At 36.4% G+C, this 12,865-nt stretch overlaps 4 protein-coding genes, 1 long non-coding RNA gene and 2 other non-coding genes across 8 annotated transcripts; 3 read left to right on the top strand and 4 right to left on the bottom strand.

Moving 5' to 3' along the window:
* Positions 1–33: 33 nt before the first annotated feature.
* On the bottom strand, positions 34–741 carry LOC104788635 (uncharacterized). Its single transcript, XM_010514399.2, has one exon. The coding sequence runs from the start codon at positions 712–714 to the stop codon at positions 193–195; it is 522 nt and encodes a 173-aa protein (XP_010512701.1). The 5' UTR covers positions 715–741; the 3' UTR covers positions 34–192.
* A 2,796-nt stretch (positions 742–3,537) lies between these two features.
* LOC104788634 (gibberellin receptor GID1B) lies at positions 3,538–5,886 on the bottom strand. Its single transcript, XM_010514398.3, has 2 exons — positions 5,373–5,886; positions 3,538–5,036 (listed from the first exon to the last, which is right to left on the bottom strand). The coding sequence occupies exons 1-2, from the start codon at positions 5,409–5,411 to the stop codon at positions 3,993–3,995; spliced, it is 1,083 nt and encodes a 360-aa protein (XP_010512700.1). The 5' UTR covers positions 5,412–5,886; the 3' UTR covers positions 3,538–3,992.
* On the top strand, positions 5,576–6,520 carry LOC147945061 (uncharacterized). Its single transcript, XR_015558069.1, has 2 exons — positions 5,576–5,867; positions 6,111–6,520. It is a non-coding gene; the product is annotated as an uncharacterized LOC147945061 (long non-coding RNA).
* A 3,073-nt stretch (positions 6,521–9,593) lies between these two features.
* On the top strand, positions 9,594–9,666 carry TRNAA-UGC (transfer RNA alanine (anticodon UGC)). The gene has a single exon. It is a non-coding gene; the product is annotated as a tRNA-Ala (tRNA).
* A 90-nt stretch (positions 9,667–9,756) lies between these two features.
* Positions 9,757–9,829, top strand: TRNAA-UGC (transfer RNA alanine (anticodon UGC)). The gene has a single exon. It is a non-coding gene; the product is annotated as a tRNA-Ala (tRNA).
* An 86-nt stretch (positions 9,830–9,915) lies between these two features.
* Positions 9,916–12,829, bottom strand: LOC104788633 (NPL4-like protein B). 2 transcript variants are annotated; one of them, XM_010514396.3, is made up of 3 exons: positions 11,753–11,914; positions 10,660–11,659; positions 9,916–10,381 (listed from the first exon to the last, which is right to left on the bottom strand). In XM_010514396.3, the coding sequence occupies exons 2-3, from the start codon at positions 11,650–11,652 to the stop codon at positions 10,127–10,129; spliced, it is 1,248 nt and encodes a 415-aa protein (XP_010512698.1). In that variant the 5' UTR covers positions 11,653–11,659; positions 11,753–11,914; the 3' UTR covers positions 9,916–10,126. The 2 variants fall into 2 exon arrangements, with proteins under 2 accessions (XP_010512698.1, XP_087308650.1); XM_087452524.1 differs by having other exon boundaries at positions 10,660–12,829.
* Positions 12,178–12,744, bottom strand: LOC104788632 (uncharacterized). Its single transcript, XM_010514395.3, has one exon. The coding sequence runs from the start codon at positions 12,742–12,744 to the stop codon at positions 12,358–12,360; it is 387 nt and encodes a 128-aa protein (XP_010512697.1). The 3' UTR covers positions 12,178–12,357.
* Positions 12,830–12,865: the final 36 nt, after the last annotated feature.

Genomic DNA, 12,865 nt, shown 5'->3' with positions numbered 1-12,865 from the left:
ACATACACAACACACACACACAAACGCAGGGAATGATGTTGGGCTTTTAGCAAAAATATATTTATATGGGCCTATTGGTTCATTAGTAAAGCCCATTCCTTTTCCTTCTCTGTTTCTAACGGATCAGACTACAAATCTCGTTTTGTCCCGAAAAATTAGCACCAAAATTATAAAGAAAAATCAAGAGGAAGATCAGTGATTCTGTTGTTGTTTATCATCATCATCATCATCATCATCATCATCATCTGCATGGTTTTGTTGACTAATTCTAACTGTTCCGATTCTGAGTCCTTCTATTCCACGAACACTAACGATCTCGGGTGAATCTACTGCCACGCTGGCAATCTCAAGCCTTCCTTCGCTTCTTACTCTCCTGTGATGATATCTCGGCCGTCCGTTACAATCAAGCGTCGTCAAATACGGTGGCAGATCTCGCTTCCTAGTCACGCTTCTTCCTCTCCTCTCTTCTCCGCGCCATCTCGACGAGTCAGTGAGCAGCGGCGGTCCACGCGTTCCCCACGGCGACGATATCTTTCCTCCTAGATAGAAACTGCTGTAACTGTCAAGATTGTTGTTATGTTCCCTGCACTCTTGTGTATCCGGCTGCTCATCCGGAGTGCTCCAGCGCCGTCGATGAGAATGTGCGGGCGGGCGGTGATCTTCTTCTTCGTCTTCTCCGGTGAGAATCGTAGAGGATGACGTCATGGTTAACATAACCGCACACTTCCCTTCTTCTCTCTCGCAACTCTACTACTACTACTACGTTTGATCTCACAACTCTTCCCTTTTTTTTTTGTTTTTTTTCAAGTCAAAACGTTTTGGGCCTCTAAATTTATAGTTTCTGGTGGGCCGTGTGCGAGAGGTTTTTGCCAGCGGAACAAGAATTATTAGTAGTCATTAACGTAAACCCCCTCTATAACGGCGTTAAATAAGTAACTTATCTCATTACTTTGATAGGCTTTATAGATCGATAATGAACAGCCCATTTATAGGCCCAAAAGGATCCTTAAGACGGTCGACAAATGTCATCAATTATACGTTATATGTATGTTATAAACGATATGCTGTGTCATTTTATAAGAAAACACGTTACTACAAGTCCATTTAGACCGTTAAACGGCATGCCAAGTCTCCACAACTCTGGAATGACGAGTTGATGATCATGAATGCAACGTAATACAGTATGAGAGAGAGAGAGGATGTATTAATGGAGTTTGGGGTTTTCGAGGGGATGAGAAAGGTCTTATCTCTCGTGTCTTATTCCTTGAATCTCTAGGGGTTTACTAGGCTAAGAAGGCTAAGCTAATAAAGACAAACGCATCGTTGTCTAATGCTTTTGTGTTTTGTCTCTTCTCTCTCTCTCTCTCTCTCGTTTTTCTATTTTTCTTCCATTTCTATGAAATATCTGCACCATCTACTACACTTTCCATTCAGAGTAGCTCTGCTCTTTTAACTTCTCCCTAACATTATTAGTATCTGATTTCTTTTATCATATTTCCCTCTCCTACCTCCTTTCTCAACTTTTACCCTTTTTTCTTCTTTTCTATAATCAGCTTATTTTGTTCTCAAGTGTGAATCGGATATTTTGGTTGATTTTTTTTGTCATTTTTATGTTCTCTTGGCAGTTGGTTGTATAGAAAGCAAAATAGAAATAGATTTATATAGTTCAATATCAGGTCAACAAAAATATCTATATGATCAGTTTAGCTAAAGTTATTACTATTAATTTGTGTCGACCAAAAAAAAAAAAAAATCAAATCATATTTACTAATAACTGGTTTAGGTTCTTGATTGATTTCTTAGGCACAGTTTTGAGATATCTATGACATTCTTTGATCGAGTCTGATATTATATTTCTTAGGCACATCATTGTTATATCTTCGTATAGATAATTGTAAACGTTCATCAATAAATATATCTACCAGTACTAAATATAAAACTTTTTCCCTTCTATCTTTTCGTCCCAAATAACATGATCGACACCTCCTCCTTCAACATCTGATATGTCATATGTTAGTCTAACTGCCACTACCAAACGCAACGAGTCTATTAACTTCTAATGTGAACTAGATGGAAGAAAAAAAGTGAATAGTAGTACCCAAAAGCTATATATAATTGATACCCTTTTGAAGGAAAATTAAAGATTCCTCATACCAAACCTTTAAGCACAAAGTTAGTTAGATGATGAATATAATAAATTTTGTAATCTTGGATCTAAAGCATTGAATATAGTCTACAAACGACAAAGCCAATCCATTGACAAAAGAAAGAATCTTAGTGTAAACGACAAATTAATGAATTATGGAGAAATCAGAAGATGTTGATAAATCACCAAACATATTTAAGATTTTTTTGTCAGAATTAAAGACAACAAAGCTAAATGGTAGCGATGCTTTCTTCCAAAAATGAAAAATCCAAAATTTCTCCAAGCAAGCAATAAACATAAATTAATTTAGCATAAGCAAATCCCATTCACACTAATAAAAACAAGTTAAAAAGTAGAGACACTATCCCCAAGTAAATTGCCAAGACAAAATTCATTACAAGACAAACGAGAGAGTCTTTGTCACACACGCATCAATGACCCAAAGTTTGGTCATAAATACTTTGACAAGATTTAAAAAAAAAAAAAAGAGAGTTAATTTTGAAAGATGCTAGGACTAAAAAAAGTCAATGTTAATCGGGAAAAGAAAATCATATTCATTCAGAGTAAGAAGTTACCTGTAAAATGTTTATTTATATCCTCCCTCTATGATTATTTTAATTTTTTTAAAAAGAAGACCATCAACTAAACAAAAGAGAAAATAAATCGCTTTTTTGCCTTTTTCTTTTCTCCAAGCCCTCAATGTCCCTACCACTTGGCATTCATAAGAATAAGAATACACAATATCACACATGAGCTCTGTTTATAAATAATATATTTATAAAGAAATGTGTAAATATATAGAAACAAACATATGTAGACAAAAGAGATTGTTTTCTCTAAGAGGGGGTCCATGTTGATCCCCCCAAAGTTCATAACCACTACAAGGAAACTCCAAAAATACTAAATAAAAAATACATGCACATAAAAGAGGCAATAAGGCAAAAGATGCCAAGGAAAAACTAAAACTATTGAAAAAGGGAATATAAAAGAGAAGAAAAAAAAGAGATGGATGATTTTGACATTTTTGTCCAATCATTATTTAATATATTAATTTTGGTTGTGTAAGCTTTTTTTCTTATTTTGGGTGGATGGGGGATTGGTATTGTGAAGCTTTTGCCTCAAATGCACACACAACACTTGTCTTTTCTCTTCTCTAACACTTATTTCCTCTTCTTTCTTTCTTTATACTTCACTCCAACGCCATTGCCACATGTCTCCATAGGGTTTTCGCTTAGATCATTGGATCTTTTTTTTTTTTCTCTGTTTTGTTAGTTTTATTTGTTTTCACAATTGTAGCAAAGATAGAGCAATTGCTTGGAGAGTTCGACGTTGAGAGACTTACAAGGATAACTAAAGAAGGTTTACTAAAATAACAAGAGGAAGGTGAGAAATTACAACAACAAAAGACATGCTCGTTCTATTAATAGCATGCGAACACAAAAGGTAAATATAAACATACACAAATCCACACCAAGGATAAGTTTTTTTCACAACATGTTGAAGACAAAGTTAGTTGTCTTTTAATTTACCCTCTGTACTCTAGAGAACCAATTAAAGTCTACCCATACTAGTACGCAAACAAAGTACCATGTCCCGGTTTTAGCCCTAAACCGATAGATGGCGATAACCGAAGTGGTCTTCCTTCAGGCGCAGCCAAGATCTCACAACAAGCCAACTTATTATGCTTCAGGAGACCAAGGAACACAAAAACAAAAAACAAAAACCCTACTGAACACTAAACAATACTTGAGAAAACTGTACAAAAACCCATCATAGACAGGCAAAACAAACCGATCCCTCTAGTGCTTCTTCTTCTTCTCTTAATGTATATATCAGCAACAAGTTGCTAGGGAGTAAGAAGCAAAGGAGTTGAGCTGGTATGAGAATCCTCATCAATGGAGTGCACAAACTTATTCAACTCTTCCATAAGACAGTGAAAGTGATCATTGTTAGGCAAGAAGTAAAACCCAATAGTAGCTTGCTTCAAAAACAAGAGATTGACATCAAGACCAGTCTTCTTAAGCCCATCCACATAAGCCAATTGCCAATCCTGAACAAGATCTAAACCAGCAACAACGACAAGACTCTTGGGAAAGTTGACTCCTTTAAGGCTTTGACCTCTCGGACCAAAGGGATTACATGCTGGATGATCTCTATCTTCACCTTCGGGTAGATAAGCTCGCCAATACCAGTCACGATCTTGTATAGTGACAAAGTACTTGCCATCAAGGGTCTTCTCAGAAGGAGTCCTCTCTTGTCCACCAAACATAGGATGAAGAAGAATGTTACCCAAGACTTGAACACCTTCTTTGGTAGCCCTGACAGCAACATTGTGAGCGATGTTGCCACCAGAGCTATCACCAGCCAAATAAACATAAACATTGGAGTGTAGACCACTCTGAAGCCAGACTCTGGACTTGACCCATTTGAGAGCATTCCAACCATCGTCGTAAGCACAAGGGTAACGATGCTCGGGGGATCTCCGGTAGTCAACAGAGACAACAACGACACCGCAGATGCTCACAAGACGTCGGCAGAAAGTGTCGTAGATGGCGCTGTTGGCGGAGGAGTGAGTGAAGCTGCCACCGTGGAAGAAAATAAGAACAGGAACGATCTCAGTAGTGCTGAGAGGTTCGGTAAGGTCGAGGGTACCGTGACGGTGGTGGTGGGGAGAGAGAGAAGAAGGTTGGTAGATACGGGTGAGAAGGTTGGTGGAAGAGTCGACGTGGTCAAAGGAGAAGACGCCGTCGACAGGGAAAGCGTTGGCGGGAACTTTACGGTCGAGAAACTCGGCGAGATCACGGTTGAAGGAACCGTCAGGACGACGGAGGACTTTGTAAGCGAGCTTGAAATTGGAAATGAGGACCCATGTGTTGAGTGGGACAATTCTCTACAGCAAAGCCCCAAATTTAAAAAACAAAACAAACATCAGATGATAGATATGATGGGACGTCTTAGATTTTATTATACCCTTTCCTTCTTTGCTCTTTAAAAAAAAAAAAAAACAAAGAAATTCGTCCGTACGGGTGGGTGTTGTGAATCCTATATATAAATAAATATCTCTATGATCTTAAATTCAGTTAAAGGGATTTGAGCAAGGAAGGAAGCAAATCTAAGGAAAACGAAAAGGGAGACTTTTTTTTGTGTGTGTGTGTGTGTGTGTTTTGTGAGAAGGAGGAGTAAAAGAGAGAGAGAGAGAGAGAGAGAGAGGAAATAAAAGAAGAACCTTGCATTCGTTGAGGTTGACTTCGTTACCACCAGCCATAGCCACAGCGTAAAGAAACTTAAAACACTGCAGGAAGGAAGCAGAATTGTAATCTTCGGTGTGTAAAATCAATGAAGGGAAGACCTCATTACCAATAATTACCAGTAGAGAAAAGAGGAAGAAGAAGATTTTATAAAAAGGGGGGGGGGATGGATTTGAAAGAAACCCAGAATAGGAAAAAAAAAAAGAAAGAGAGAGAGAGAGATTTTAAATAAAGAGAAAAAGAGAGAGAGAGAGAGAGAAGAGAGCTGGAGAAAAAAAGAGAGAGAGATGCAGCAGAGAGGAAGACGGAAGTACAATAGAGAGAGAGAGAGAGAGAAGGAGAGGCTGAGCTGATGGTTGGTTGGTTGGTTCGTTCGTTCGAGAGAGTCAAAGGTGCGAGAGAAAGAGAGAGAGAGACGTACGTTGAATACTCTGTATTAATATTATTAGAGCAGAGCTGAAGCTGATGATATGGTTCGACTCTCTTCCTTCCTTTTTTTTTTCTTTTTTATTTTTATTTTATTTATTTACTGTTTCCGTATCTGGGTCCCACACCCTCCACCCTTATAAGTACTATCCATTTTTTTTTAATTTTTTTTTTTGTTGGGTTAACTTTGTCGACGATAAGGTAATTTATTGGTTTTCAGTCGGCTGATTAAAAATTTTATTTTGTTTATATAGTTGAATTAATTAATTTTTTTATACTATGAAATACAGAAAATGTAAATTAAAAAAATGAAAAGAAAAAAGAGGGGAGGCCACGGTGTAATCTGTAATGTGGAAGAGAGAGAGAAAGAGAGAGAGGATTGGGCAATTGGGGCACGCCAGTCCTGACAACGCTCTCTCTCATAAGTGCTCCTTTTGACCATCCATTTTTTATTTATTTTTCCTACCCTTTTGTTTTGTTTCCTTCTTTTGTTTTCTTCCTCTCCCTAGCTAAAACTACTTTTCATTTTGTGAAATTCTGAGGATTTTGTAAAGTTTATTACTACTACTTAACAAATTCTTATGTTTTTACTTTTGTCATTTATGTCTATTTTGCTCTTATTGTAACAAATACTAGTATTTCGCATTTTTCCTAGACTTTTGTTGTCTACTAGTATAAATACAATTATCAAATTATATAATATGCTGAATTGGTTCCATGTGATGGAAAATAAAAAAAACGAATTTAAAAAGAGAATCCATAAGCTAGCTATATATATTCGAGTTAAAAAAGAAGAAGAAAATAAAAACAAAAGTTGCTTTAAAAGATCATTCATCATCTAATGATATAGTATAATACTACCAAAAAAAAACAAAATTCAAAAGTATGGTTAGGCAGCTTTAAACTATTTTAAAAGGTAAAGACTACACAAGTTTTTTTTTTTTTTTTATCAATCAATGATGGTTTTTTGTTTGGACTTTTTTATTATATTAGTGTGAATGCAAATTTTGTAAAATAAAATACTAGTAAACACAAAAAAAAAAAATTAGTTAAAGGAAGGTGACAAAGAAAAAATACATAAAGAGATATCCAGCGTGCGACCAACGCCATGGCATGTGGCGACAAAAGGGTTGTGCTGTTTTCTTTTGCTTAAATTAAAACAGCACCAAAAAAAAAAAAAACAGAAGACGAGATTCCTAAAGTACCCTCGTACCCTCTCTAAGATTTACGAGTAATTGCCACTATTACTGGCTTAAACGTCTTCTATTTTGGGCCGATGACATCATCCCCCTTCCTTTCACTCAGGGGGACCCCTCTCCTTCAAAGTTTGGCTTTTCCACTTCTTCCTTCTTTTTTTTCTTTTTTCTTTTTAATATGTTATTATAAGGGATAGTACTACTATACTAGTAACCCTATTATTTATGTCTTTTTCTTAAATACGTTAATTGGGATATATCTGTGTAGTGTTAATAAATTTTTATATATTTAGTACTACTTCTGATAAACCATGTATAATCGTTTTCTGTCATTTACTCATTTTTCAACTGCTTTATACGATTCTTCTATTTACTCAATTGTTGTCTCGTTATTTGTTTCTGCTTTTTTCTTTTCTTTAAATGAACCCCGAAATATATACCCAAGTATATACAATATCAAGTTATCAAACATACTTGCCATTTGCAATGTGACAAGGTTTGTTTGACTTGTCGTTTTAAATCTTTTATCGCGTTGATATACCCAACCAAAAAATATATATATATACTTCTAATACTATATTTTATCGGGAGAAAATATAGTTTGGAAAAAAGAAATATACAAATCAGCCGCTCCAACCAAATCAATGACTTTTCTTTTTAATTTTGTTTTTGGTTATTACTTAAACGGGCCCATTAGGGGTAGAATGTGGGAATGGGCTTAGGTTTTTGTCGTCTTGTGGACCAGAAGAGCGTGGCCATCACACGCCAGTAACTCTGTCAAAAAAAAAAAAAAAAAAACAAGACCCAAATGTCTTCCTCCTTGACTAAACAATAATGATAGTACTAAACTACTAATACCATCTCTCTACTCTAGCTTAATAATTTTTAACTGGGATTCAATGCATTTGGACGTTCCCAGTAGATTTCTGAACATATACATTGACACGAGAGTTTTTTTTGAATCCGAACAAAAATCATCAATCAACCGAGTAACACAGGTAAAATAAATTCAAAGGTTTTATAGTAAGCATGAAGAAGTTAAACGAATGAGAGAATTTAGGAACGGGTCCTACTTTGATGGCTTCGCTACCCAAAAGAAACAAAAGAAACTTTGCCCAACCAACGACGTTTAAATTTACAAAATATTGTTGCTTTTTGGTCTATCTTTCGGATTTGACAAATCAGAACCATGAATCTCTCTATGATGGGACCAATACAGTAGATCTCAGCCGTTGTTTTATCCCGATACATCTCTCTTTCTTTCTTTCTTTTTTTACTGTCGTAGTAGTGTATAATTGTACAACTACAAACATACTTATAAAATTACCGGTTAATTAGACTTAAATTACGCTGTAGTCTCTTTTCAAGCCTTTAAAAATCTCTTTACATAATCATATTCACATTTCGTTTTTCCGCATGTGAATTTTCTACTGAAACAATTTAAAATCGTTAATATAAATACATCATTGAATAAAGAAAGAGCAAACATCAAAATAAGAGAACTTAATTTACTAATGTTTTTCTATAACTAACTTTTAAACGCTTACAAATCATTAAATATTATAAGATAATTGTAACGCTAGTTATCTAATATTGTTGTTTTGTTGTAGTAAAATGATTTCTATGGTTTTACCATCAAGCAAATAATATCACACATAGTTTTATTTTTTAGTACTAATGAGTAATGACAATAAGAAAACAAGACAAAAAAAAAAAGAGTATGTATATAATACACACACACTAGCACAAAATTTTCTAGTTAATTTATACTATAACAAACAAAATTTCATTTTCACAGTTAGTCTTAAAGTTACATGATGACAAAAATATTGCTGTGGTATAAAGAACAAAAAAAAAATATAGTACTAAAGTAAACATAATAAAAATAAATAAATAATCAAAAGGAGAACACGCTAAGGTATATGATTCGCGTGTCTATATGAGGCTTTCTTTAGTTTTGTCGTCATCTATTTTGTCTCTTTCGTACGTGTGCTCACATTTTCCACTCCTTGCTTTTCCAAACCCTTGATATATTTTTATAAAATAAAACCTGCACTTATTAATTGTTTTCTCCCACTATTGTTTTGTGAATGGAATATCAAAATCAATTTCAGTTAATCAGGCTTTGCAAGAAACATTAAACTTCGACACTTGAAGATGTTTCCAAGTAAATAAATGGAGTTGAAAATAGATAAAACGACCAAAATAAATACAGTATATAGTAAATCATTATTTTTTTATGATAAGTTTCTGTAAGCATGATAATTAATTATATATGAAAATAGGCTTCTCTAGCTCCCTTCATAATGACAATAAATGATAATAATAAGAAGAAGAAAAAATGACATGGACAGACTAATGTGTTTGAACGAGCTTTAACGCAAGTCTTCCCCACTATGAGACTTTCATTTTAATACGTTTTCGGACAAATATTTCAAAAGTGGAAGAAGACGACAAGAAGATTTTTTGTTTGCTGTCCCCTCTTAATTTGTCGTCTTTTGTCATGAAAAGAAAACTAACCGTCCAAGCCCAACATGGAAAGAGTTTGAGTTATTTAGAATTGTGCTCGTACAAATTGGGGATGTAGCTCAAATGGTAGAGCGCTCGCTTTGCATGTGAGAGGCACGGGGTTCGATCCCCCGCATCTCCATATACCTTGCTTTTACTTTTGTTTATTTTAATGGTGTGAATTTTTGTATTATTGTGGATTTCTAAACTTGCAAGCCAAGAAATTTCAAAAGGGGATGTAGCTCAAATGGTAGAGCGCTCGCTTTGCATGCGAGAGGCACTGGGTTCGATCCCCCGCATCTCCAACTTTTTTTTAGAAAATAGCTTATCATGTTTATGTAACAGATTACCATATTTAGACCTTAACTTTTCTAAATCTTTTCTCCTACAATTTTTCATTTTATTTTGGGAATCAAAAGATAACTTAAAGAAATAAGTAAAACTTGTACACAAATCTAAAGGATAGAATATGAACATACAGACTTGTAAAAAAAAAAACTAAGAAGTGCCAAACTCTTGTAAGCTTGTCTGGTCTACGAAGGCACTCACTCAAAAGTGCTAACGTGTGACCCCATACAGAAAGAGAGATAAAAGACGAAAAACTAAGAAGTAGCGGCCATGGACTCGATAAGCAACTCATAACCCTCAGGAACATGAGACTGGAGACGGACGCACTCAGCCAACGCAGGAACGTCTGATGATACGTCTAGAAACTGGGCAACAAAGAGAAGAAGATGAAAATCAGAGATCCTCTTCACAAATGGGAGGCTCTTTGCTCGCTCCAAGTGTGTTTTCAAAGCCCGCATTGTTGTTTGAATGCTCCGGTTCTCTATCGGGAATGTACACGACAGCGACCCCTGGCAGTTAAACAACCAAACAATACTCAATTATACACACAAAAAGAAAAACCATGAATCTTCTAAATTCATAACAGTCTAAAGTACAAAACACTTGTGCTTCCTATCAATGGCAACTCTGATTCATACCAAGAAGTGAACACAAAAACATAATAGTTCGCAACTTATCATCCTATGGCTGGCTACTTTAGCTAACTCAGATGCAAAGTATTAAGCTTTCAAAACTATTCCCAGCTAAAATGTAAAATAAGTCTATAAAAGGGGGAAGAGAAAGGAACCTGATGATCCAAGATCTTGACAACAACGAGGAAGAAGTCATTATCAACTTCTTTAAGATCCTTGACACCAACAACAACCTCTTTCTTCATCTTAGAGAGCTTGGGATCATCATCAGAACCAATCTCCGTCTCAAACCATCCTTCCTTAAACAACCTAACACATATATCACTCATCTGAAAAGCCTCAAAGTGGACATCAGCACCACCATCCTCATTGATCTCAAGCTTCACAACCGCAGTAACCCACTCCTTCAACTCACTCTCAGCGTGAAGCTGAGCAGCAAGCAACACCTCAACATTAGACAAAGTGTACTCCTTCTTGTCCTGCGTCACAGTCTGGTTAAATATAAACCCAACCCTCCTCATCCCTAACCCTAAAGCAATCGCATCCACACGCTTCTCTTCAACAGCATCTCTCATGAGAATCAAATTGTTCTCCATACCTTGCTGAGGTGGCTCGTAGATGAAATTGACCTCAACCTGACCATCCTCAGAGACGTTACCGTACATGAATCCACCGCGTTTGACAGCGAAGGCGAGTGACTCGTTGACGTAATGCTGAAACGCATTGGCGCAACCTCGATCGAAGGAGACAGAGTCGCAGTGAGAAGTCTCCTGACGACCGACGCGCATCTGACGAGCGATGAGATCTTCGACGGTCATCTTACGACCGAAGGAGCCAGCGGGTGTGACGGCGGGACCACCGCGGATGGTACGCTCGCCTTCGTAAGCGAGGTAGAGGATAGAGCCGTGGGAGAGGTTGAGAGAGGTTAAAGGGAGGTTAGGATCGGTCATGTCGGTGAAGGAAAGGAATTCAGAAGGAGACTTGGCGAGGAGAAGGTTGCGATCGGTGGATAAGGTTTGGTTGTGGATTGGGATCTGAAGCTGATCTTGGATTAGGGTTTTGAGTTGGGAGACTGTTGTTACATGAGCTTCATCATCTACGCTTACTCTCTCCAATCCATCTCTGCTTCGGATCCTCAGCATCGTCATCCTTCTTCTAAACACAGATCAATCAAATTCTTTTCAGGAAAGATAAAAACAGATTTGAGAAAATCTCGAAACCTACTTCGAAGCTTCGACTCGATCAAACCTGGTTCAAGTGTGGGATAAATAAACAAGTAAAAGTGCTTTTCTTCTTCCGATGGGAAACACGAAAAGCTCTGAGATTCGTCGAACAAAGGTTTAGTTCCCAGTTCAAGGAAGAATCTAGAAGTACCCACCCCCAAATCAAATTAAAAACCAATTGGAAGATAATTGCTCTCAAAACGGCGGCGTTTAATAACCAATTGCTTCTACCCATTTAATTTGAATGGGCTTTACTAGTTAGCCCAATATGCTCGAGAATATTTTGTTGACTACTACCGGACCATTACCGTAATTAAACTACATGTCCTGTATTAACGTTTTAGAAAAAATAATTATAAATTTTGTTACGGTAAAAATACAAAACTATGTTTTTATTTTTGCTTTAAATTATTATAAACATAAAGAGCACAAATTATTCTACGCACGATAAACTGAAACACTATATATAAACGGGAAAAGGGAAGAAAAAATGTCGAGATATCACAATATCTAACAAAGGTATTATAAATCAATACATTCAAACACACCCTGAGATAACGTTATGTGTATATTACTAATCACTATCATTTTTGTTTTTGTTGCTAAATCAATCAGAACATACTATTATTATTAAGAAGCCAAACAAGCTTCCCAAAACATTCGGTTCTTTTCAATCTCACTAATCAACCTCTCGTCACGTCCCGTCGAAGATGAATCACGGTCTCTCCTCTCCGGCCATCTCCGATAACTATTCACCTCTCCTTCTCCATCATCGTGATCCTCATTCTCTCCGGCGACTTCTTCTTCTTCAACCGGGTCAACATCATTTGACCTACTCGTCCTTCTTGGACTCGTTGACGTCTCGCACATGTATGACTCAGCATCATCACCATGATCTTCACGACCTTTCGCATCATCGTCTTCGTGGCCATGTTCCTGATCATAGCTCTCGGAATCTCCAGATGCTTCGAACAGCAAAAATGTTGACACTTCGACGACGTTGTTCTTCGTGTTCATTCTTCTTGATCCTTTTTTTTTTTTTTTTTTTTTCCTTTTCTTTGTTTCTTGGAAAATGACAAAAACACAAGCACAAAGCTTAAACAAATCTCTCTTTAATTACATGTGTAATATATATATA

Source organism: Camelina sativa, chromosome 5, assembly GCF_030686135.1.
Source record: "Camelina sativa cultivar CO46 ecotype springtype chromosome 5, ASM3068613v1".
NCBI classification, from domain to species: domain Eukaryota; kingdom Viridiplantae; phylum Streptophyta; class Magnoliopsida; order Brassicales; family Brassicaceae; genus Camelina; species Camelina sativa.
Note: the sequence above shows the minus strand (reverse complement) of the source record. Positions and strands in the feature narration are given on the sequence as shown.

Excerpts from the sequence above, each read along its gene's own strand:
- LOC104788635 (XM_010514399.2), bottom strand. The coding sequence starts at position 714 with ATGTTAACCATGACGTCATCCTCTACGATTCTCACCGGAGAAGACGAA.
- LOC104788634 (XM_010514398.3), bottom strand. The coding sequence starts at position 5,411 with ATGGCTGGTGGTAACGAAGTCAACCTCAACGAATGCAAG. Across the intron at positions 5,037-5,372 it reads TCAACCTCAACGAATGCAAG|AGAATTGTCCCACTCAACAC; the intron begins GTTCTTCTTTTA and ends GCTTTGCTGTAG.
- LOC104788633 (XM_087452524.1), bottom strand. The coding sequence starts at position 11,652 with ATGACGATGCTGAGGATCCGAAGCAGAGATGGATTGGAGAGAGTAAGC. Across the intron at positions 10,382-10,659 it reads TCAAGATCTTGGATCATCAG|GGGTCGCTGTCGTGTACATT; the intron begins GTTCCTTTCTCT and ends TTTAACTGCCAG.
- LOC104788632 (XM_010514395.3), bottom strand. The coding sequence starts at position 12,744 with ATGAACACGAAGAACAACGTCGTCGAAGTGTCAACATTTTTGCTGTTC.